Consider the following 25,732-nt stretch of genomic DNA (forward strand, 5'->3'; position numbering starts at 1 on the left):
GCTGATGCTGACTCCATGATGTTCTAGTACACTCACCATGCTAAAAACTGTTAATTCCACACACACCACCGCCTCTTCATTTGGACCCAAAGTGCAGCTCGCTGGGATGACAGTGACTGTACACAGATGTGCTTGACTTTTAGGCACCTTATTAACAAAGAGAGATGCACATAATCAGATGGGTATTATTACAACAACAACATGCATTGATACAATGCTCGTCATGTAGAGAAGTACATTTCAGAGTGCTTGCCGGGAAACTGCAAGTGTTGGGGCAGGTGGTTGGATTTTCCGGTGCTGTCTGCTTCTGTTTTCACCCCGGAGTGGCGGCAATGCTAATGGTGAGCTCTTCCGGGCAGACGGTCAGCTTCCAGCGCCCCGCGGGGGTTTTCCGGGCCGGTTATGCGGGGCGCGGAGCATTACCGCCTGGTAGAGTTCAGCTGGTGTGCAACGCCCTTGGTTGCGACACTGGCTCGTTTTTTAACTACCGCCCGACCTGTACGCCACGCAGCACGCCCTGCTGGAACCGCCTGTGAAAACGGGCAGTCCAACCTATAGCAACTGCAGTGAGGTAAGTAATGTCCACCTCAGGTAAGTGTCTTTGTTTTTTTAAATGTTTTTTTTGCAATTTATGTTGTGGCGGTGTGGGCTATAGATTGGGAATGTTTTTGGTGGGTTTTTTTCAGTTTTACTTTTCCTCACCAGACCCCTCTTCGAACGCTCCCGAGGCCGGCTCTTTAGCTCGGGATTTTCCCATGCTCAGCCGGCCTAGCGCCCCTAGAGAGGTGTGTAACGCCACACTTAGCGCTCCGCCCCACACTCAGGGCCCAGCTGCCCAATTTTGCTAACTGAGGCGCAAACTGTTCCCGGGCACAAACTTTACTGCCCCGTCGCCATCACCGCCCCGCAATCAGCAAAGCCGAAAATCCAGCCCCTAAGCTTTTAAGAAAGGGAGAGAGCTGGTAAAGGTAACGTGGTTGTGGAAGGCAATTTCAAAGAACAGGGGCTCAGTGGCTGAACGATCGGTGCAGAGTGTGCAAGCTGGGATGTATGGTTCAGAGAAGCTTGGACCAGCATGATTGAAATAAAGATATAAGTCTTAAAATCAATGTGCTGCATCTACGAGGAAGCCAGTTGTGCTTGGTAAGGACAACAATGGGTGTGTAGGAGCTTATGTGCAGCCTACACAACAACAACAACCTGCATTTATATAGCGCCTTTAATTTAGTAAAACATCCCAAGGCGCTTCACAGGAGAGTTATCAAACAAAATTTGACACCGAGCCACATAAGGAGTTATTAGGACAGATGACCAAAAGCTTGGTCAAAGAGCGTTTTAAGGAGCATCTGAAAGGATGAAAGATTGGTAGGGAGGAGAAGAGGTTTAGAGGCAGTTCAGAGAAGGTTCACTAGGTTGATTCCGCAGATGAGGGAGTTAACTTATGAGGAAAGGTTGAGTAGGTTGGGCTCTACGCATTGGAATTCAGAAGAATGAGAGGTGATCTTATCGAAATGTATAAGATTATGAGAGGGCTTGACAAGGTGGATGAGAGAGGATGTTTCCACTGATGGGGGAGACTAGAACTAGAGGGCATAATCTTAGAATAAGGGGCTGACCATTTAAAACTGAGATGAGGAGAAATTTCTTCTCTCAGAGGGTTGTAAATCTGTGGAATTCACTGCCTCAGAGAGCTGTGGAAGCCGGGACATTGAATAAATTTAAGACAGAGATAGACAGTTTCTTAACTGAGAAGGGAATAAGAGGAGCGGCAGGGATGTGGACCTGAGTCCATGAACGGATCAGCTATGATCGTATTAAATGGTGGAGCAGGCTCGAGGGGCCATATGGCCTATTCCTGCTCCTATTTCTTATGTTCTTATGTTCCAGAGCTTAGGGATTCCGCACCTATAGGCATGGCCACCAAGGTGGAGCTGGGGATGTGCAAGAGGCCAGATTTGTAGGAGCATAGATATCTTGGCGGGTTGTAGGGCTGGAGGAGGCTACATAAATAGGGAGGAGGTGAGGCCATGGAGGGATTTGAAAACAAGGATGAGAATTTTAAATTTGAGGCGTTGCTTTACCGGAAGCCAATGTAGGTCAGCAAGCACGGGGTGATGGGTGAACGGGACTTAGTGAGAGTTAGGATATGGGCAGCAGAGTTTTAGATAACCTTAAGTTTATGAAGGACTCTCTCTCCTGAAGTACTCTCCTTCAGAGTTCTGAATATTTACATTCAGGGTAAATTATAGCGAGTTACCTTCTAATTCACATGAGCCTGTCCAAGTTTGAGTAGAGGGTAAAACATTTCAGGTAACTTGTCAAAGTAAAGGGTCAAATTCACAAGATAATTATGGACAAAGAAGACCATTCAACCCACCTTAGTTCACTCACCTAGAATGACCATAGCAACAAGAATAACTTACCTGCACCCAACAATCAACTGGTCCAAAACAATGCATGGAGCGTAATACCCTATTTATTCCTATTCACAGCCTTGTAGCAGGAAGAGAGAATGACCTCTTGAGGTAACTGGATATGATAGGCCGGTTATACTGCATGTTTCGAGAAGAAGCTTTGACGACAACGTGCACGATAACCGAAAGCAGGATCCGATCGGGTTTGGGTGTGAACCGCTTGATGAGACGGCTCCAGCATGTCAAAGCACACCTCCCAGAAGCACACACGCTGCAATCAATACAGGTACAGAGGCTGCACAAAATATAAGTGTGGATGTACTTATCTGAGGATTGAATTGTTGTATTTATACTGCGATTGTTTGGCACTGCACACAGGGCCTTTCTCAGACCTACCTCTCCCCAGGAGCACTTTGCTGGCAGCAGCGTCCGGTTGAAGAGCTTCACCGTCTCCCGTGCTGGGACCCCGATGTAGACGTCATTGAACATGACGGCACAGGACAGCAGGCACACCTGCACTGCTTGCACTTCAGCTTGCACTGCAACGTAACTAGAGAGGGAAATGGTAGTTACCAGACCTTGATCCTGCTTGGTATTGCGCTTGTCTTTCAGATGAGATGTTAAACCGAGGCACCGTCTGCCCTCTCAGGTGGATGTAAAAGATCCCGCGGCACCATTTCGAATGAGAACAGGGGAGCTCCCCCTGGAGTCCTGGCCAATATTTTTTCCCCAACCAACACCCACTAAAACAGATTATCTGGTCATTATCTCATTGCTTTTTGTAGGACCTTGATGTGCGCTAATTGGCTGCCGTGTTTCCTACATTGCAAAAGTGATGCACTTCAAAAGTACCCCATTGGCTGTAAAGTGCTTTGGGACATCCTGAGGTGGTGTAAAGTTGCTATACATTGGTGGCCGTGCCTTCAGCTGCCTAGGCCTTAAGCTCTGGAATTCCCTCCCTAAACCTCTCCGTCGCTCTACCTCTCTCTCCCCCTTTAAGATGCTCCTTAAAACCTACCTCTTTGATCAAGCATCTGTCCTTATATCTCCTTATGGGCCTCTGTGTCAAATTTTGCTTGGTAACGCTCTTGTGAAGTGCCTTAATATAAGATAGTTTTCCTGTGTTAAAGTCGATGCATAAATGCAAGGTGATGTTATATAAATGCAAGTTTTTTCTTCTTTTCTTTATCAAGTGTTTTTTCTTTGCTTGTGTATTTATTTTTATGAATGTTTACACTTTATCAAGGTGAGGGATGCAAATGCTGGAGAATGAAACACCATCCCATTTCAGAAACCCAGTAACAACATCAGGTGCTCGCAGGTCAGGCAAGGTCATTACGTTTAGATGCAAAGTAAAGCTCTCAATAATGTGCCTAAGCCCCAGCCTCAGCCTCAGGTGAACGCCCTCCCCAACCCCTACTGCACCAGGGTGATATTTTCTAATTTCTCACACAAGCCAAACTGATGCAGAATTTACAGCACATAAACAGGCCATTCGGCCCAACTAGTATCTGCCAGTATTTATGCTCCACACGAGCCTCCTCCCACCCTGCTTCATCTCATCCTATCAACATATCCTTCTATTCCTTTCTCCCTCACGTACTTATCTAGCTTCCCTTTAAAGGTATTGACTCCATGTGGTAGCGAGTTCCACTCTCGAAATTAAGAGGTTTCTCCTGAATTCCCTATTGGATTTATTAGTGACTATCTTGTATTTATGGCCCCAAGTTTTTGACTGCTGGACTAATCACTCTCGTGGAAAGCTACAACAGTAACTATATTGCACCTTTAACGACCTAAGACTACTTCATAGGGGGTGGGAGGTGGGCGTGATTCAGACCCTGGGCAGTCAGAAAGTGCGGTTACAATGTAGATTTTGAGGAGGCTGTTGAAGGTTAGAACGATGCAGCGAGACGCAGGGCTTTGGGGTTTGAATTACAGTGCAGGGGGTGTGATGGCTGAAGCTCCAATAGTGGAGCAGAGGAAGAGACAATGCACAATAGCAAGGAAGCTACGCTAAACCTTTGCAATTTGTTGGTTCGGCTTCAGCTGGAATATCGTGTCTCGTTCTGGGCACCACATTACAGGAAGGCTGTCAGAGGACATTTACTAAAATGGTACCAGGGATGAGGGTGAGACTAGAGATGCTGGAATTGTTCTCCTTTGAACAGAGAAGATTAAAGGGTAGATTTAAAAGCGGTGTTGAAAATTATGAGGGGTTTTGATAGAGTAAATAAAGAGAAGCTGTTTACAGTGGTGGGTGAATCATTAACCAAAGGATGTGGAATTATGATGATCTGGAATGTACTACCTGAAAGGGCGGTGGGAACAGATTCAACAGTAACTTTCAAAAAGTAATTTGATAAATACTTGAAAAGGAAAGATTGCAGGGCTACGGCGAAAGAGCAGGGGAGTGGGACTAATTGGATAGATCTTTCAAAGAGGTGGCACAGTCATGACAGGCTGAATGGCCTCCTCCTGTGCTGTACGATCACATGAATAGATTTGACCTTGTGGTGAAATCAGCATTGGGGAGCAGGAAGGGATCTGAGGTGGGTGAGCTGGGAGGGCTGGCATGGTGACAGAAGACAGGAAAAGGAGGTGGAAGGGGAGGCAAGAGGTGGCAGGGGAGCAGGGCATCCAGCAGACATCAGAGGAGCTTGGTCCAGACCAGCAACCTCACATCAATTCAGAGAACTTTGTTAGCACTGAATGCAGGAAAATGTGGAGGGAGCTGACCGGCCCTTCCGGCTGAAAGAGGAAGTGTGGTAGGTGAGTTCGCCTTGCTTACCTTGTACTTCCATTTTCCACAATCAACTCGAGAACTGTCCTCAGGCTTTGGCACTTGGTTGGTGTAAACAGGACAGTCACACTGTACTCGGCCAGTGGTGTGAGTTCCCCACTGGATGGTCCAAAGGTAAACTGCGAGGCCTGCAATCAGACGATGCTTCACATCACACTTCAACATATATTTCTCGTTTACATGCCCTCTTTTATTATCTGTATTTCATTTTTGGATGCGGCAAGGCTGTATTTATTGTCCATCCCCAGTTATCCTGAACACCTGAGTGGCTTGCTGGGCCATTTCAGAGGGCATTAAGAAAGAAAAGGGACTTGCATTTATATAGCACCTTTCACGACCTAAGGATGTCCCAAAGCGCTTTACAGCCAATTAAGTACTTTTGAAGTGTAGTCACTGTTGTAATGAAGGCAAGGCGACAGCCAATTTGCACACTGCAAGCTCCCACAAACAGTAATGAAATAATGTCCAGATAGTCAATTTTTTAAGTGATGTTGGGTGAGGGATAAATATTGGCCGGGGAGAACTGCATTACCTTTCTTCAGAATAATGCCATGGAATCTTTTGGCCAGAATTTTTCCGTAAAGAAACGGGTGGGTTTGGAGTGTGGGGGCAGTTAAAGTGTTAAAAATGGAATTCCTGACCTGATCCCGCCTCCAACCCGCCCACTTTAGGTTTTGTCAGAGGCGGGACGGGAGCGGTGACCAACCCGCTCCCAGGAGGTGTCACCTCAATTTAAATATTGTAATGAGGCTGGAAGCCTCTTTTTCCCCCGTCTATTTTGTGTTTAACTGCGTGTGGACGGGTTTCACGCAATTTGTGAAACCTGGCAGTTAAACCAAGGCAGGAATGCTGCATCCAGGAGGTAAGTGGCTTTATACTTAAGTCCTGGATCCAGTGTCCCAAACTTAACCACCCACCTGCGATCGGACCCTCTCCCCCCCCCCCCACCCTGCCATGAGGCCTCCGATCACCGATCGATTGCTGAACCCCCTCCCATACTCCCTTTCCCGGACTGGCCCTCGCTTATGAAGCCTACCCACCCGCAGCCAGCAAGCCTCTCAATCTGGCTGGCTGCGGGCAGGATTACGAGGCCTCGCATTCAAATCAGGCCCTGCCGTTAAAGTCAGCAGGGCCTGCGGAAACCCGGCCTCCCGAGTTTCCCTCCCGTCTCCCTTGACAAAATTCCAGCCTATATGTCTAGCTGAGGGGGTGGATGGAGCCTTAGTTTAACGTCTCATCTCTCTCAGTACTTCCTTCTTTTTAGGCAGTCCCTCGGAGTCGAGGATGACCTGCTTCCGCACTAATATGTGTTCTCATTGTCCGCATGCCCAATAACAGACTCCCAAAGCATGCGCTCTACTTGGAACTCCTACACGGCAAGCGAGTCCCAGGTGGGCAGAGGAACCGCTTCAAGGACACCCTTGAAGTCTCCTTGAAAAAGTGCAACATCCCCACCGACACCTGGGAATCCCTGGCCCAAGACCGCTCAAAGTGGAGAAGCATCCGGGAAGGTGCTGAACACTTCGAGTCTCTTCGCCGGGAGCAAGCAGAAGCCAAGCGCAAACAGAGGATGGAGCGCACGACAACCCAAGCACCCCACCCACCCGTCTCTCCAACCACCACCTGCCCCACCTGTGACAGAGACTGCACTGCGAGTGTCAGCCTAGATTTTGTGCTCAAGTCTCTGGAGTGGGGTTTGAACCACCGACCTTCTGACTCAGAGCTGAGAGTGACAGCATGACACCAAGGGGCCGAAATTCAGGGTCCCAATAAGACCCGTTACTGCCGTTTTGCGGCGGCCATGCGGCGGAATCGAGTGGCCGCCCTGTTCTAGTCCATTGGCTGCCCGACCCAAATTCAGCTCCGGGATTTTTCAGCCTGTCCGCACATCCGCCCCGCTGCTGCCAACCGCCGTAAGCGCATCATCAAAGCTTGCACCGCGGCAATCCCTCACCTCCATTTCAATCCGCCCCAAATTTGCTGAAAAGAATCCACGAGCCGCTAAATGTTGCCCCAGATAGCTTTTTCTGTCGGTGCACCTTGTCTGCTCTCTCTCTACCCTGGTGGTGCGGCAGCTATTAAAGGCGAGGGCCGCCTTTTGCCGGCTGACTTCCATGTCGGCCGGACTATTGTTAACCCAGGTTCAGGCGGGCCACCAACAGGCAGCCTGGCACCCACTCTTGGGTGCCAGGCCGCTGGCCCGGCTGAAACCCTCCCTGGTGGCCTAGTGGCCGAAGCTAAACAAATCCCTGATTCTCTCCTCTTTAACGGAGAGGAGAGAGTGTGTCACCACCGCTCTGCCGCTGAGTGACAGCGGCGGAGACTCGATCCCGCCCCAAAGTCCGCCCCTCAGCATGACTTACCGTCACACTTCCACCCCCATTATGACCGACTTCCGGTCCAACGTTAAAAAGTCTTCTAAGTCCAGAAAATCGATTGGACGGCTGCCTCATTGCTCCCGGTGGAAAAAACAGGTAAAAAAAATCATAGGTGGGCCAGCTTTCTGGCGTGTCTGAATTTCAGCCCCTAAGAGTCAACCGCGTTGTGTGGACTAAGACTCATCTGTAAGGCAGAGTGGGTAAGGGTGGCAGGTTCCTTTCCTTTAAATTCAATAAAGGCACTTGCAAGATGCAGTTATTGTTGTTATTCTTCTCTATGACTAACCTTCATTTTATCATGTGCCTTGTAGAGGTGATTCCACAATCTTATGCTCAAGGCCATCATAAGGATCACTGATCAGAGAATCAGGGATAGAATACAAATGTTGTGGCTCTATCACTCTGCAAGCATGGCTTCCCGACTGTGAGTGCGGGATCATAGAATCACACCTTATATTTTGGCCCGAATCTCCTCATTCATTCGAGACCCTTCATTCCTCGTCAGAACCGCCTTATAGCGCATCTTTGTAATTAAATATCTCCCCGGAGCCTGTTTGTATCTGCCTACTTTTTTAGTTTTGCGTACAGTTCTGGTTGCCATATTATAAAAAGGATATAGAGGCACTGCAGAGGGAGCAGAGAAGATGTACAAGGATGATACCAGAAATGCGAGGTTATACCTATCAAGAAAGGATAAACAGGCTAGGTCTCGTTTCTCTTGAAAAACGAAGGCTGAGGGGTGACCTAATAGAGGTCTTTAAAACTATGAAAGGTTTTTGTTATATATGCATACTCTCTATGTAGACACTGTATAGTTGCATAAGATGGAGACTTGTTTACCGGAGGTACCATCAACAAAGTTCACACTGTATACACTATGCTGGCACCACTAGAGGGTGCAACTGGTGGAGGCCTTGGGGTCACCTATACACCACAGGTACCCAGGTATAAAAGGGAGTCCACAATGTGGTATCCTCACTCTGGAGTTATATTAAATGGACTAAGGTCACTACAGTTCAAGTGCAATGCTTTGCCTCGTGGAGTCATTATCAGAGCATCTAAAGAAATAATAGTTTTGATTGAGTGCATACAGAATGTTTCCACTTGTGGGGAAGAGCATAACTCGAGGCGATCAATGTAAGATAGTCACCAAGAAACCCAAAGGTAATTCCGAACAAACTTCTTTACCCAGAGAGTGGTGAGAATGTGGAACTCATTACCACAGGGAGTGGTTGAGGCGAATAGTATTGATGTTTTTAAGGGGAGGCTGGACAAGCATATGAGGGAGAAGGGAATAGAGGGTTATGCTGATAGAGTTAGATGAGGAAAGACGGAAGGAGGCTGGAGTGGAGCATAATCGCCGGCATGGACTGTTTCTATGCCGTATATCCTATGTAATCCTAAGTAAAGTTCTGGGCTAAGTTCCGTTTAGCCCCTCTAAACTACACTTCTTTCCAGTCCAGCATTGTTGCTTTTGACTGAGATTATTTTTTAAATCTTAACCTATTCTTACTGTAAACCTAATTACACTGAGTACACATTGGTCTCTAAATGTCCTCCTACTTGCCCTGGTTCAGCGAGCATTCCTGCATTTAACAGCAATTGATCCTACTGACAGGAGAATTGTAAATCCAGTTATATTGTCATTTTCCAGTGATGGGACTGTTAATAAGAACATAAGAATTAGGAACAGGAGTAGGCCATCTAGCCCCTCGAGCCTGCTCCGCTATTCAACAAGATCATGGCTGATCTGGCCGTGGACTCAGCTCCACTTACCCGCCCGCTCCCCATAACCCTTAATTCCCTTATTAGTTAAAAATCTATCTATCTGTGACTTGAATACATTCAATGAGCTAGCCTCAACTACTTCCTTGGGCAGAGAATTCCACAGATTCACAACCCTCTGGGAGAAGAAATTCCTTCTCAACTCGGCTTTAAATTGGCTCCCCCGTATTTTGAGGCTGTGCCCCCTAGTTCTAGTCTCCCCGACCAGTGGAAACAACCTCTCTGCCTCTATCTTGTCTATCCCTTTCATTATTTTAAATGTTTCTATAAGATCACCCCTCATCCTTCTGAACTCCAACGAGTAAAGACCCAGTCTACTCAATCTATCATCATAAGGTAACCCCCTCATCTCCGGAATCAATCTAGTGAATTGTCTCTGTACCCACTCCAAAGCTAGTATATCCTTCCTTAAGTAAGGTGACCAAAACTGCACGCAGTACTCCAGGTGCGGCCTCACCAATACCCTATACAGTTGCAGCAGGACCTCCCTGCTTTTGTACTCCATCCCTCTCGCAATGAAGGCCAACATTCCATTCGCCTTCCTGATTACCTGCTGCACCTGGGCCAATTGTGGAGCAGTGGAGGCGTGGCCTAAACAGTTGGAGCTGTGAGCAGTGAGAGAAGGAGCTGCTGCTTTTGCTCCTGGCTGGGCCTGTGAATCAGCCCAGGAAGAGAAGGAAGGAAGGAAGGGGCTTCACCACCAACTTTCACCCAGAGGGAGAGGAGGAAAAAGCAGAAAACTTTAACAACTTCACCATTTCTACAAAGAGTTGGAGAGAGGGGGAAAGACCAACAACAACATCCAGTGTGGAAGGAGGGAGACTCTACCATTCTACAGGTGGGTGTATTGGTGCAGTCCCTAAAAGACTTTGCTGTATCGGTGGGGGGAGGAAAGAAGACCAGTCGGGGGCCGGAACATCGCGGGGGGTGTGTGTGTGTGGAAGTATGTGTGGGGGCCTTGCTTACAACTAGGCCCCACACACCTTTGAAGCACCCCTCCCCCATTGCCTAGCCTGGGATAGCTGGAGCTACCAGGCTGAAGAAACAATTAATCCACCCTAATTAACATCGTTGGGAGTGTGTGCCTGTGTGGCTCCAGCTGCACCAGGTGAAGACATCTTCTCCCCTCACCCGAAGACCACCCCAAAGACTATTTTTTGTTTGCCATCTGGGGATTGCACCCACCCACAGCTGCGAGGGGAGACCTGCCCTCGCAGTTTCCCCCCTTCCCACCCCCCTCTCTCTTTCTCTGTTACTCTCTGTCTCTCCCCTCTCTCTCTCTGAGAGCCCTTTCCTCCCAAATTGATTGGAAAAATATAAAACAATTAAGACAACTGAGCAGAGGAAGCAAGGCCCCTCCCCAATTGTCAACAAGGGGAGAGGTGTGCCTCGTTAAGAGCTCCTCTGCTCAGTCTATTAAACGAGGCCATTTAAAGACCATTAAGGCCTGTGACTTTGGGGTGGGTGTAGCCCTTAAAGGGACCCCGTGATGGCGACCCCATCTACGCCGGTGGTAGGGCCAGCTAGGACTTATGCGCAGGCAGCATCCACATCCACGGCACCTCCTGCGCCACCTGCTGCCCTGCCACCATTCAGACTTATAACTAAGAAACACGGGGTCAAGAGCTACACTCACCCCACAATGAGCATTGAGGAGTGCGTGCGGGCGATGGCTGGGGTAGTCGGCCCCTCGGCCATTGTCGCAGCCTCCAAGATGTCTGGGAGGGCCGTGTTCTTCCTGGGGTCGGAGCGGGCGGTGTCCCTGGCCATTGAAAAGGGGCTCACGGTGGGCGGGGCGTTCCTGCCGGTGGACCCTCTCGAGGCCACCGCGCAGAGGGTCATTCTATCAAACGTCCCGCCCTTTGTTCCCGCTGAGCTCCTCCTCCCTCACCTACACCAACTGGGGGAGGTAAGGTCGGGGATCTAGCCCATACCGCTTGGCCTCAGGGAGAACAGCCTGCGCTACGTGTTCTCCTTCCGCCGCCAGCTCTTTGTCCGGCTGGCGCGGGAAGAGACGACAGAGGGCAATTTTAATGTGGTGCACAAGGGGACTGCCTACCGCGTCTTTTGGACGTCGGACGGCATGCGGTGCCATGCCTGCAGGGAGGTGGGGCACGTTCGCAAGAACTGCCCCGCCTCCAAAACCGCCAAACCACCGAGGGCGGCCAAGGCTGGCGCCGCCGCCACCCCTCCCCCTAGTAGCGTCCGCGTGCCGGGAGCTGTGGGTGCGCGGGCATCGTCGGGGGCCTTTGTTTTCACGGCCCCGGCGGGGGGGAGGGAGAGCGTACGGCTGGAAAGAAGGCGCGGAAGAAGGCGAAACACCTAGAGGCGGGTCCCCTTAGTGCGCCAGACAAGCTGTTCACCGCGCTCGGCCCAACCCCGTCACCGGCGAGCGCGGGGTGCCCTGAGCCCGTGCCCGAGCCCTTGACTAATACCGCAGAGGGGTTCGGGCGCGGGCAAGATAAGAAAAAGGGGGGAGTGGAGCGGGAGGCCTCGGCAGACACGGGTGTCTCCCTGTCTCCGTGGCCCCCCCCAGGAAAAAAAGGAGGTGCCGCTCCAATGAGGCGGGGGGGGAAACAACATCCCTCCGCGGAGGAGTCGGTGCCCGCCGCGTGTCCCGCGTCCCCCACCGGCGCCCCCAAACTGCGCCGTAGGCACGAGGAATCTGTCCCCGGGGAGGGCGAGGCAGTCGAGGCTGCCCAGCCGCTGCCTCCCGGGGATGGCGTGAAAGATCTGCCTGTCGTGGGGGGTGTGGGGCCAGCGGAAGAATGCGTAGCCGCCGGGTCGAGCGTCCCGGGGACTGAGGCGGGCGGGGCCGAAAAGGCCGAACCTGAGCCCGCCCAGCCAATATCCAACTTCCCCGGGATTTGCTCGACTCGGCAGAAACACAAAGTATTAGCACTTTTAATGAATCTGTACACGCTGGGCCGGGGGGTGGCGACGGGGAGGGGGAGCAACACCCACCCTCGCCCCCTACTTTGGAGCTGGAGCGCTTGGAGGGCCTGGGGATTTTCTTTGGCCGGGTCTCTCCTTGTTCCCCAGTTCCTGGGGCGGAGGAGGAACCCCTTCCGCTGTCGCTTCCCGACCCAGCACCAATTCTAAAAGAGCCCAGTGGGGACTCCTCTGTCGACGATCCTGGGGGTGGGATCGGGGCAGAGCCAGGGCCAGATGGAGCGGCCGGGCCGTTTGCCATACCTCGTGCGGTCGACGGGCCGGCTGCTAGCGGCGACATCCCGGAAAAGGACGGGGACTCGATGGAGGACGCGGGTGAAGATCTCGAGTCCATCGCCAGTGAGGCGGTGGATCTCCTCGTGCCCGCCGCTGAGTCCCCCCTCATTCCCGTAGAGGATCTCCGGGACTTTTTGGTCGAGAGCCAGGGTCGCCGCAACCGAGCCCATCTGGCCCGGGAAAGATGGTCCGAGCCGGGGCTGCTCATCGCTTCCGTCCGCGTCGCCGCTAAAACCATGGTCGCGGGCGGGCCCTTATCAAAGGCGCAAGGCCTTGAGCTGCGCCGGCTCAAAAAGTTCCTCGCTGGGCTGCTGAAGGAGTGGAGGTCAACAAACGACTCCACACCCCCCCTACAATAGGTTAGCTAGAGGTTGCACTATGCTTTTGCCATGAAGATAACCATAGCCAGCCTCAACATCAACGGCGGCAGAGGGGCACGCCGTAGATTTGACAATTTTTCGCTCCTGCGGGAGGGGAAATATGCGGTGTGCTTCCTGCAAGAAACCCACACCATTCCGGGAGATGAAGCCACGTGGCTCCTGGAATGGCAAGGAGAGGTCCGCATGAGCCACCACACCGCCACTTCTAGTGGGGTGGCCATCTTGCTGGGCCCGCATTTTCAGCCGGAGATCTTGCGGGTCGAGGAGCCCGTGCCAGGCCGCTTGCTGCACGTAACGGTTCGCCTGGGGGACGTGCCGCTCCATCTCGTAAACGTGTACGACCCTCAGCCCGGCCCGCAGCAGGCGCGCTTCTTCGAAGAAGTGTCCGCTCTTCTTGGCTCCGTCGACGTCGGCGACTGCATTGTCCTCGGGGGGGATTTTAACTGCACCCTCGAGGCGAGGGACCGCTCCGGTGCCCCGCAGAGCATGACGGCGATGGAGAAGTTGAGGGACCTGGTCGGGTCCTTCGACTTGGTGGACGTCTGGCGAAATCTCCACCCCGACTCCAGCGCCTTTACTTGGGTGAGGCCTGGAGTAGGATGGTCCAGAGTCGACCGCCTTTACGTGTCTCGGGCGTACGTTTCCTGCATCCCGGCGGCCTCCATGCGGCCGGTGCCGTGTTCGGACCACCACCTGGTGTGGGCGGAGCTCGCTTCGCTCCGCGCGAGGACGGGGTCTGGGTACTGGCACTTTAACAACCGGCTGCTGGAGGACGAGCGGTTCCAGGACTCGTTCCGTCGATTCTGGGCCGACTGGAGAAGGAAGCAGGGGGGCTTCCCCTCCTTGAGGCTATGGTGGGACGTGGGCAAGGCTCACGTCCGCGTCTTCTGTCAAGAGTACGCGAGGGGGTCGACCAAGAGGCGGGCGGCCAGAGTCGGGCGCCTAGAAAAAGAGGTGCTCGACCTGGAATCCCGTCTCGGTCAAGTCGTCGAGGACCCGGCCCTGCGGACGGTGTACGAAGCTAAGAAGGCCGCGCTGAAGGACCTGCAGCTCGTCGGGTCCCGAGGCGCATTCGTGAGGTCGCGGATCCGGTTCCTGCGGGATCTGGACCGCGGCTCCCCATTCTTCTACTCGCTGGAAAAAAGGCAGAGTGTCCGTAAGCAGCTCTTGACACTGCTGGCCGACGACGGCTCTCTCGTCTCGGATCCGGAGGGCGTCAACAACAGGGCCCGTGAATATTACGGGGCTCTGTTCTCTCCGGATCCGTCCAGCGAGGAAGCGCGTAGAGTTTTGTGGGAGGACCTGCCGAAAGTCAGCCCGGAGGGCGGTGAAAATTTGGAAGCTCCGCTAAGCCTGGCGGAGCTGACCGGTGCCCTGGCCGGCTCTCGAGGGGAAAATCCCTGGGGCTGGACGGGCTGACCGTGGCGTTCCACAGGGCGTTCTGGGACGTCCTGGGGAGCGACTACGCACGGGTCCTGGAGGAAAGTCTGGCGACCGGGGAGATGCCCCTCTCTTGGCGCAGGGCAGTCATCGTCCTGCTGCCTAAGAAGGGCGATCTCCGCCTCCTTAAGAAATGGCGCCCGGTCTCCCTCCTCAGCACGGACTACAAAATCTTCGCCAGGGCGATGTCTGCTCGCCTTGGCACCGTGCTGGACCACATGATCCACCCCGACCAGTCCTACACGGTCCCGGGCCGGACAATCCACGACAACATTCATCTGGTCCGGGACCTTATCTATCATTCCCAGGAGGCTGGTCTGTCGGTCGCCTTCCTATCTCTCGACCAAGAGAAGGCGTTCGACAGGGTGGATCACGACTATCTGCTCGGAACTCTGCGCGCTTTCGGGTTCGGGACGCATTTCGTCGCCCGGATCCGACTTTTGTACGCCGCCGCGGAGTGTCTGATTAAGGTTAACGGGTCCTTGACGGCGCCCCTTCGCTTTAGGAGAGGGGTGCCCCAGGGATGCCCCATGTCCGGCCAGTTATACGCCATCTGCGTGGAGCCTTTCCTGCGCCTCCTGCGGACGAGGTTGACGGGACTGGCTCTGCAAGGGCCGGGCGTGGAGGTCGTCCTCTCGGCTTACGCCGATGACGTGCTCCTCGCGGTAGAGGATCCCGCTGACCTGCGGAGGATGCGTGAGTGCCAAGAGATTTACTCGGCCGCATCCTCCGCCAGAATCAACTGGGAGAAATGTTCCGGACTCCTGGTGGGTCAGTGGTGGGTGGACTCCCTGCCGGAGGAGCTCAGACCTTTTGCCTGGAGCACGACCCATCTCCTCTATCTGGGAGTCTACCTTAGCCCCGACGAGGAAGCCTGGCCGGCGAACTGGCAGGAGCTGGAGGCCAAGGTCGCCGCTCGCCTAGGGCGCTGGACAGGACTGCTCCGAGTGCTGTCCTACAGGGGTCGAGCGCTAGTCATAAACCAGCTGGTGGCCGCAATGTTGTGGTACCGGCTGGTCACTTTGACCCCTCCCCCTGCGTTTGTCGCCAAGATACAGAAGAAGTGGTGGACTTCTTCTGGAACAACAGGAAGCACTGGGTCTCTGCCGCAGTCTTGAGTCTCCTGCTTGAGGAAGGCGGTCAGTCGTTGGTGTGCGTCAGCGCCCAGCTCGCGACTTTCCGTCTTCAGACCCTGCAGAGATACCTTTACGTCGAGCCCCCTCCTAGGTGGTGTGCTCTGGCGACGTATTTCTTCCGCCAGCAGCGCGACCTCAATTACGACACGCAGCTCCTGTTTGTGAACTTGGGGGGTGTCAGGACCGCCCTCCAGGAGCTGCCTGTCTTTTACAAGGAACTCATCAGGGTCTGGAACAAAGTCTCCACCAAGCGCAGCTCTCCGCTGGCTGGAGTGGCGGCTGTCCTGCAGGAGCCGCTGCTCGGGAATCCGTACCTCCACAACCGAGGTTTTATGTGGCGGTCGGAAGAGAGGGCTGTGGCTGGTGAGGTGACCAGGGTCAGGGACCTGCTCGATGGCGGAGGAGCGGCCTGGATGGCGCCAGGCATGCTGGCGCGGCGCCTAAATTCAGCCAATGTCTGCCGCGCGGCTGAAGCCATCGAGTCGCTAAAAACAGCTTTGGGCCCTGACTCTGTTAGGTGCATCGAGGAGGCTCAAGCACGTGGGGAGATCCCGTCTGAACTGACCCCCGTCCGGACGGAATTCCTCATCGGCGCCAAACCCCGGAACCTCCCTCGGGAGCCGGCGCCTCACAACTTGAGCCGCCTCGAGGAAATCCCCTCCGTGCCTTTCAGTTCCGCGCGGAGGGGTTTCCTGTACGGGCTGCTCCTGCACACTCTCAACTTTGCCATCCTCGCCGGCCGTCCGGACACGCCATGGCGTACCATCTTGCCGTCCGGAGGAGGCGGGGGTCCCCGATGGCGGGCACTCTATGCGGGAGTCCTCCCACTATTCATCGAGGACTTGGCCTGGAGGGTGGTGCACGGAGCAATGCCGTGCAACAAATTTTTAAGCCGGTTCACGGACTCCCAGGCCGCCTGCAATTTCTGCGGTCTGGAAGAGTCCGTGTTCCATGTTTTTATGGAATGCACGAGGTTGCAGCCCCTGTTTTATTATTTAAAGGGGCTGCTCCTGAAATTCTGGCTGCACTTCAGTCCCACTCTCCTGATCTTTGGGCACCCTGTGCGGAGGGGAGCGGGTAGGTCCGAGGGCCTCCTCGTAGGACTGCTCCTGGGCACGGCCAAGGGTGCCATCAGCCGGTCCAGGCAGCGGGCGGTCGAGGGGGTCGTTCAACCTGACTGCCTGCCTCTCTTCTGCGCGTACATCCGCGCCAGGGTGACCTTGGAGATGGAGCACGCGGTGTCCACCGGTACGCTCGCGGCCTTCCGCGAGAGGTGGGCACCGGAGGGACTGGAGTGCATCGTCACGCCCGGCAACCAAATTTTAATTTGATTTTATGTTTTAAAGTTTAATTTGTTTTAATTGCCAGTGCTTTTAGTGTCCCCCTCCCCTTTTATAGGGGGCACTGGAAAAAATGTGATTTTAGTGCCCAAAAAAAAACCACAAAAAAGAAAAAAAGGGCCTTGTAAATGTCTGGTGTGTCATCCAGGTCGGGTGGCACGGTTTAATGTTTTATGTTTTTCAGATAAACTCCAAAAAGAGTTTCATGCACAAGGACCCCAGGTCCCTCAGCACCGCAGCATGTTGTAATTTCTCCCCATTCAAATAATATTCCCTTTTACTGTTTTTTTTCCCAAGGTGGATGACCTCACACTTTCCGACATTGTATTCCATCTGCCAAACCCTAACCCATTCGCTTAACCTATCTGTTCCGCCAATCAATTAGATTATGGCTGATCTGTATCTCAATGCTATGCAACCTCCTCTGCTCCATATCCCTTTAGAACCCCCTGAGCCACAAAATTCTATCGGTCTCAATTTTGACATTTTCAATTGACACCCCCCACCCCACCCCGCCCCCAGCATCCACGGCCTTTTAGTGTGGCAGGAGTTCCAGATTTCCACTACCCTGTTCGCTTCTCAGCAGACTAGATCAGCACAGATGGAACTTTGGATCTTCCTAGTTTGCATGACTTACAAGCATTGCATTGCAAGGGGAGTCAAGGGTCATGGGGAATAGGCAGGAAAGTGGAGTTGAGGCCAAGATCAGATCGGCCATAATCTTATTGAATGGCGTAGCAGGCTCGTGGGGTCAAATGGTCTACTCCTGCTCCTATTTCTTATGCTATGTTTTTAATCACACGATCATAAAAGGATCTCTGTACATATCTGGCTTAATGGAACACTGCCGCAATCTATTTACAATATCTTGTCCCAAAAAGGTGTCCACCTGACCCGACGGTTTTGAGACCGACTGCAGACCGTCTTTTTGTTTTAAATTTTTGCAAATTCTTCGTGGAGAAAGGGAGAAACAATTAATCTCGGGTACCCAGTCTCTTACGTTCCAAGGCTGCGCTTACCTCTTCGTTCCGCTCCCTCAGGCACGCTGGACTCTCTTGCAAATGCCACAAAGCTGAAAGCTGGCATGTGTTCTTGATCTGGATGCTGCAAGTAGCACTGCTTCCCAGCCTCATCAGGCAAAAATCCAGGGATGGGAGGTCAATGCAAACCTGGGGACCCTGAAACAGCAACACACGCATTCATAGCAGAGGAACACGGCAATAAAGGTGGGAATAAGTCGGCATCTAAGGGCTCGGTGATGGGTATATTGTTGTCATTCAGTCATTGCTTCAGACTGGTATGGCAAAAGTTCATTTATCTCAATGGAACCAGGGACAGTGAACTGATAGTGAGCAGAAAAGATTAGGTCCTGTGGCGATTTTCACCCACCAGAACCAGCCTGGCTATTACTCCATCTTCTCAGAGCGATGGGCAATAAATGCGGCCTTGCTAACAACGTCCACATCCCGCTTAGGGCTGGAGGTTACAGAGATAGGGAGGGACGAGGGCATTGGAGGGATTTGAATTTTATGGTTCTATGAAACACGAAAATTTTAATTTTTAAATTGCGATGTTGGGGGATCAGGAGCCAATGTAGGTCAGTGAGCAGTGGGGTGATGGGTGAACAGGAGTTTAGTTGTCATTAGTATAAAGCTCACATCATCGAGTTCCCCTGATGGCTTAGTGCTAAGCCCACCTATCCTAATGATGCTGTCTTGTGCTGGCTTTGGGTTCACATGTGCCATCAGCCCCCCAGTATCTCACCCAGAACACCATTCTTCATTAGTGAGCCGAGATGGTGTCAGTAGGCACTTGTCAGAAGTCAGACACAATGTCAGAAGGGCTGAACACAACCAGATATACTTCCATTAGGGTGTCAATGGAAAAAAAAGACTTGCATTTATACAGAGCCTTTCGCGGCCTCAAGACATTCCAGAGCGCTTTACAGCTCACTGAAGTATTTTTTTTGGAGTGTAGTCACTGTTGTAATGTAGGAAACGCAGCACCCAATTTTAGCACAGCAAGCTCCCACAAACAGCAATATGATAATGACCAGATAATCTGTTTTAGTGATGTTGATTGAGGGATAAATATTCACCAGGACACCGGGGAGAACTCCTCTGCTCTTCTTCGAAATAGTGCTATGGGATCTTTTACATCCACCTGAGAGGACAGACGGGGCCTCGGTTTAACATCTCATCCAAAACACGGCATCTCTGACAGTGCTGCAGTCCCTCAGTACTGCACCAAAGTGTCAGCCTAGATTTTGCACTCAAGTCTCTAGAGTGGGACTTGAACCCACGACCTGTTGACGAAGAGGGAGTGTGCTACCCACTGAGTCACAACTGACAACAATCAGGATTGGGAACCTTAGCTCATTTTCCTCCCCCCCCCCTCAGACCAAGACAGCATCCTTACCAGCCTTCCAGCTGAGATATGATGTCAGCACAGACCATGGGTTGAACCTCAGACCATCCTTGACTGTGTGGTTCAACAACAACAACTTACATTTATACAGCGCCTTTAACATAGTAAAACATCGCAGAGCACTTCACAGGAGCATTATCAAACAGAATTCGACACTGACCCACATAGGGAGACATTAGGGCAAGTGACCAAAAGAAGTAGGCTTTAAGGAATGTCTTAAAGGAGGAGAGAAAGTGAAGAGTTTTAGGCAGGGGATTCCAGAGCTTAAGCAGCTGAAGACTCGACCACCAACGGTGGGGCGAAGAAAATCTGGGATGCGCAAGAGGCCAGCACACCTGCTCGTTCAGTTTCCACATTCAAGTAAATAAAACACGCTTTACTTATCTTTTGGACGGCAGCCTCCAGCAGTCCCTGGATAGGCCGCTGGTTTGCCTGCTGTGCACCTTGAGAAAACTGTGGACAGATGCTAACCAATTTCAGGAATGGTCCTGAAATAGGCTGTTGGGGTAAAAGGAAGACTTCTCTTCCTCAAGGTGAACTTCCTGATATAAGGAATTGACACCCGCCCTTTGACATAGCAACCACAGAATCACTCAGACGAAAACTATGGTTTAACTGGTTTATTTGAGCATGCTCGGGAAGGTTCTGATGAACACTTCTCAGAACAGTTTGTAATGACAGTTATACATAATCTGAGGGGTGCCACCCTCCAACAAAACCATCGATTGGCCTACTGCTATCAGCGAAGTTACATTGATTCGTTGACTCTTATCAGACTAGCTCGGAGTGGCTCTCCCCCACCTGTCCATCTCCCATCACATGTCACCCTTCTGGAATGTGTTATTCAATGGTGTCAACTTTGCCTCAGTTGCTCATGACTTGTTGATTAACTTTGTTTTCCAAGGTGGTGCCTCCTTATCCCTCTCCCAAGAACTCTAGTCAACACTACCAGTCAATACCATCCTGTTCCATGCTGCTATAATCTATGTCGCAAACATTTTACTGTCCTTGTTCTGTACTGAATAGTTTCCATGAGTCTGTATTAAGATTGATGCAACGGATGGTTCATTAACCATCAGGCATTGCTGCTTCCCTCTTCTTAACCCAGCAAGTGTATAAGTGTGCTTTACATTAATAAGCGAGTTTTACATATAATCGGTCAATCACAATCCCTACTGGAATACAGAGGAACTCCTGATTCCTCAGCACCTCCTAGTACTGATAAGCCCTTTTAATCTGGACCATTTTATGTGTCAGATCAATTCACTACCTTCAGTGTCCACTTACGTGACCAGCGGTCTGCCTCCACTCTAGCGACTGTTTTTTATCCCCTTACAGAAGCGCTATGCCCCATACCAGGCAGTGTTCATTTGACCAACGAGATATTGGGAGAGGTGGAATTCATGCTAGTACTTTATAACTTGGCAGCGCACTGACCATAAAGGTTGCCTCCACGTAAAGGACAACCGGTTCTTCCTGATGTCTGATGTGGCACCGCAAACGGTAGTTCATTTTCTCGGGCTTGCCTCCAGTAAGCAACAGTTCCAGATCATAGCAGTCATTGGGCTCTGTACAGAATTCAGAAAACTCCAGTCAGACTTCTCTTTTTTTAAACAGCAGCTAGTTGAAGACTAAATGACTAAACCATCGAGATATGAAAGACTTGCATTTATACGAGCCACCCCAAAGTGCTTTACAGCCAATGAGGTACTTTTGAAGTGAAGCAATGTAGGAAAAGTGGCAGCCAATTTGCGCACAGCAAGGTCCCACAGTCACCAATGAGATAATGACCAGATCATCTGTTTTTTAGTGACGTTGGTGCTTTCTTTTACATAGAAACATAGAAAATAGGTGCAGAAGTAGGCCATTCGGCCCTTCGAGCCTGCACCACCATTCAATAAGATCATGGCTGATTATTCCCTCAGTATCCCTTTCCTGCTTTCTCTCCATACCCCTTGATCCCTTTAGCCGTAAGGGCCATATCTAACTCCCTCTTGAAAATATCCAATTAACTGGCATCAACAACTCTCTGCGGTAGAGAATTTCACAGGTTAACATCTATCTGAGTGAAGAAGTTTCTCCTCATCTCAGTCCTAAATGGCTTACCCCTTATCCTTAGACTGTGTCCCCTGGTTCTGGACTTCCCCAACATCGGGAACATTCTTCCTGCATCTAACTTGTCCAATCCCATGAGAATTTTATATGTTTCTATGAGATCCCCTCTCATCCTTCTAAACGCCAGTGAATACAGACCCAGTTGATCCAGTGTCTCCTCATATGTCAGTCCTGCCATCCCGGGAATCAGTCTGGTGAACCTTCGCTGCACTCCCTCGACTCCCTGAACGTCCTTCTTCAGATTAGGAGACCAAAACTGAACACAATATTCCAGGTGAGGCCTCACCAAGGCCCTGTACAACTGCAGTAAGACCTCCCTGCTCCTATACTCAAATCCCCTAGCTATGAAGGCCAACATACCATTTGCCTTCTTCACTGCCTGCTCTACCTGCATGCCAACTTTCAATGACTGATGAACCATGACACCCAGATCTCGTTGCACCTCCCCTTTTCCTAATCTGCTGCCATTCAGATAATATTCTGCCTTCATATTTTTGCCACCAAAGTGGATAACCTCACATTTATCCACATTATACTGCATCTGCCATGCATTTTCCCACTCACCTAACCTGTTCAAGTCACCCTGCAGCCTTTTAGCCTCCTCCTCACAGCTCACACCGCCACCCAGCTTTGTGTCATCTGCAAACTTGGAGATATTACATTCAATTCCTTCATCTAAATCATTGATGTATATTGTAAATAGCTGGGGTCCCAGCACTGAGCCCTGCGGCACCCCACTAGTCACTGCCTGCCATTCTGAAAAGGACCCGTTTATCCCGATTCTCTGCTTCCTGTCTGCCAACCAGTTCTCTATCCACGTCAATACATTACCCACAATACCATGTGCTTTAATTTTGCACAATAATCTCTTGTGTGGGACTTTGTCAAAAGCCTTTTGAAAGTCTATCTGAGCTATCTGTCAAGATCATACGGGTACATTCCTCGCACTATGTGATAGAAGTAGCATTGCACAGAGAACATTTCACTCCATTGTAAAGAGGTACTTTTAAAAGAAAAAAAGAAAGACTTGGATTTATATAGCGCCTTTCATGACCACCGGATGTCTCAAAGTGTTTTACAGCCAATGAAGTATTTTGGAGTGTAGTCACTGTTGTAGTGTGGGAATTGCAGCAGCCAACTTGCGCACAGCAAGCTTCCACAAACAGCAATGTGAGAATGACCAGATAATCTGTTTTTGTTATGTTGATTGAGGGATACATTTTGGCCAGGACATCGGGGATAACTCCCCTGCTCTTCTTCGAAATAGTGCCATGGGATCTTTTACGTCCACTTGAGAGGGCGTAACCTTGAGCAATGGTGTAAATTGGGCAATATGGAATTGACTTCAATGGAAAATAAAATCGGCGTGGTGTATAATGGGCAGCTAATTAGGCATTGCCCGTGTGACACCACGGCCCAGAGCTAGATTTACCCCCATTGACTGTTTCCTGTTTAAGACCCTCATCTTCCACCTAAAATAGATATACAGGAGGGTCACAGCTCTATAAAACTGATCATATTATTCAATACAAAAGACACCAGGAAGGTCCAAGGTTCAATCCCCAATCTGTGCTACATCAGCCAATCTCAGCCAGCACGGTAGTATTGATTCATTCAGATGCAAATTAGATAGATTTTTGTTCAGAAAACAAGGTTTTGGGATACGGTCTACAAGTGATTTGAGACATGAGGTATGGTAAGTGTTTGGGGGGGAATGGGTGACTTTAGACCCATGGTTTCCAAAGCTCTCCTCACTGGGGGTTTTATGTCTGGGTCTGTTGTAGACTAATTGATGGATTGATTGGTGTGATTAGTCAACAACTCCATTAACGTTGTACCGTGGGCTATCAGGAGGATAGAAGATGAATTAGATGGACTGTGGTTTAGCGTCTTCAGGAGAGAGGGGGAGGGATGAAAGTTAAGAGACAGCCCCTTTAATTGTCAGCCATGTCTCAGTTGGTAGCAGATGAAAGAGCGTGCGGCAAACCTGTCCCACCCTCCCTTACCCTCAACGACTGTCTGTCCCACCTGTGGCAGGGACTGTGGCTCTCGTATTGGACTGTTCAGCCACCTAAGGACTCATACTAAGTGCGGCGGCCTTGGGAGCAGCGTGGAGGCCCCGACCTGTGAGGGAACATCAGCGGCAGGTCGGGCCATTAAAGGAGCAGCAAGCGGCGGCCTCGGGAGCAGCATGGAGGCCACTTCAAGGTACAGCGCGAGCTGGTGCAGGAGGGCGATGGCTGTGAAGAGTGATGTCATCAAGATCCAGGTCGGTGATTGAAGCGTGAGCAGGTACAGCAGGAGCAGCGAGAGACTGTAGAGGGATGTGACCAGGGCCCAAGGGAGGCGCGAGTTCGGGGCCGGGGGCCCAAGGGCAGCACGGGCCAGCCCACACTGCGATATGTGTGCGCACTAGGTCCGTGCAGCAGAGCTGGTCTCCAGTCATCTTGGGTAACCCTTACCACTGGACCAAGACCTAGCTCTGTCAAGCCTGTGTGGTGGCTGGTGTGCAACGGCCACCACATGTTAAAAAAATTCACGCACAGGCACCTTTCACCCTTCAGGATGTAGTTTGGGTCCTTCATTGAAACACCTGTGAACTCGTCCTTTTTTTGGCGTGGAAGCAAGTCATCCTCGTTTCGAGGGACCGCCTATGATGCTGATGATATTCCTGGTGTCCTGGCCAATATTTATCCCTCAATCAACATAAAAAAAACAGATTTTCTGGTCATTATCACATTGCTGTTTGTGGGAGCTTGCTGTGCGCAAATGACTGCCGCATTTCCCATATTACAACAGTGACTACACTCCAAAAGTACTTCATTGGCCGTAAAGCACTTTGAGATGTCCGGTGGTTGTGAAAGGCGCTATATAAATCCAAGTCTTTCTTTTAACTTCATCTAGCAATTCCAATGTTCCTTTGGCACTGAGAGATGCTGCAATTGATCACAACTGGAAAGGGGAGAAAAAAAACAGAATCAGTCTGGGTCCCTGCTGCTGATCAGTAAACAGTACAACAGTGGAGAAAGTGTGGTTGTTCTGTGAGACAGAATTGGGCTCAGCGGAGATGCCCCTGTGATAGAATATGTCAAAGCTATCAACACTCCAACATGAAGAATGGCGACTTGACATCATTGGTCAAACATCCAGGGCATAAAAAGTAAAAATAATTTTTTTAAATAACACAGAACAGTTGGGCTTATCTGAAAGGAAGTATACTTTGAAAACCAGCTTCTTCTGTCAAATGAACCCCCCCCCACCCCCCCCAATATTTGGCATTATCATGTTGTGAAAGCCCCAATTCACATCACATCGAAGAAGACTTGAATTTCTAAAGCGCCTTATCACAACTCCCAGACACGTCCCAAACTACTTCCTGCACAATGAAATAGTTGCTGCAACAACACAAAAGCAAAATACTGCAGATGCTGGAATCTGAACTAAAAACAGAAAATGCTGGAGACCTCAGCGGGTCAGGCAGCATCTGTGGAGAGAAAAACAGAGTTAATGTTTCGGGTCTGTGACCCTTCGTCAGAACTGATGAAATGGTTGCTGTTGTGTTGGCAAAGATGGCAACTATTTTGCACACAGCAAGATCCCACAAGCAGTACGAGATGAATGACGAGTGGTGGTGTTGGTTGCGGGGCGAATATTGGCCCAGATGCTTGACCTCTGGTCAGATGCAATAAATATTGCATCTATCTGAACAGGGTCTCAAGCCCAATGTCTTATCTGAAAGGCAAGCCCTCCAACAATGCAGCACTCCCTCGGTACTGCACTAGGTTACGTGCTTAGGCTGAACTCCTAGAGTGGGGCTTGACTCAACAACCTTCTGAATCAGAGAACATTTGACATGTTGCCAAATGCCCAAAGTACCATTACACAAACGCAGTGCCATGGTAACCGAAGACAAAAACACCACTGGCAAAACCTTCACAATGTAAATGGGCAATTGAATATATGTTGTTTAAAAAAAAAGACTGTGATTGACCCTCGGGTTCAGATAGGGGTGCCAACCTTCCAGGATTAAACATTAATCTCCTGGACAACCCAAGAGAAAAATGAGAGGGGTGTTAAAAAGTGTGCGCGTTTATTTCATTTGCTTTGAACGCATCAGTAATAAAAAAATATTGGCGATAGGGGAAAAAGGCTGTTTGAGTGGGCGGGGCAGTTGAGGGAGGGAGGTCATGTGATGAAAGCTCCAGGAATATGTCCAAACAAGAATTGGCAATCCTAGGTTCAGGTGAAGTTTGCTAACTGCAACTTGACATCACTCCGGCCTTTCG

At 50.9% G+C, this 25,732-nt stretch overlaps 1 protein-coding gene across 3 annotated transcripts in view; it reads right to left on the reverse strand.

Annotated features, from left to right (window-relative positions):
- The window catches only part of dlec1 (DLEC1 cilia and flagella associated protein), a 214,727-nt gene that overhangs the window by 96,721 nt on the left and 92,274 nt on the right, over window positions 1-25,732 (reverse strand). For all 3 annotated transcript variants that reach the window (XM_070881759.1, XM_070881757.1, XM_070881758.1), the window contains 5 exons: window positions 20,769-20,899; window positions 17,924-18,082; window positions 5,206-5,345; window positions 2,811-2,964; window positions 37-147 (listed from right to left, as the gene is read on the reverse strand). In XM_070881759.1, the coding sequence (XP_070737860.1) occupies window positions 37-147; window positions 2,811-2,964; window positions 5,206-5,345; window positions 17,924-18,082; window positions 20,769-20,899 (695 nt within the window). The remainder of the gene's footprint in view (window positions 1-36; window positions 148-2,810; window positions 2,965-5,205; window positions 5,346-17,923; window positions 18,083-20,768; window positions 20,900-25,732) is intronic.

Source organism: Pristiophorus japonicus, chromosome 5 (genome assembly GCF_044704955.1).
Source record: "Pristiophorus japonicus isolate sPriJap1 chromosome 5, sPriJap1.hap1, whole genome shotgun sequence".
In the NCBI taxonomy this organism is placed as follows: domain Eukaryota; kingdom Metazoa; phylum Chordata; class Chondrichthyes; family Pristiophoridae; genus Pristiophorus; species Pristiophorus japonicus.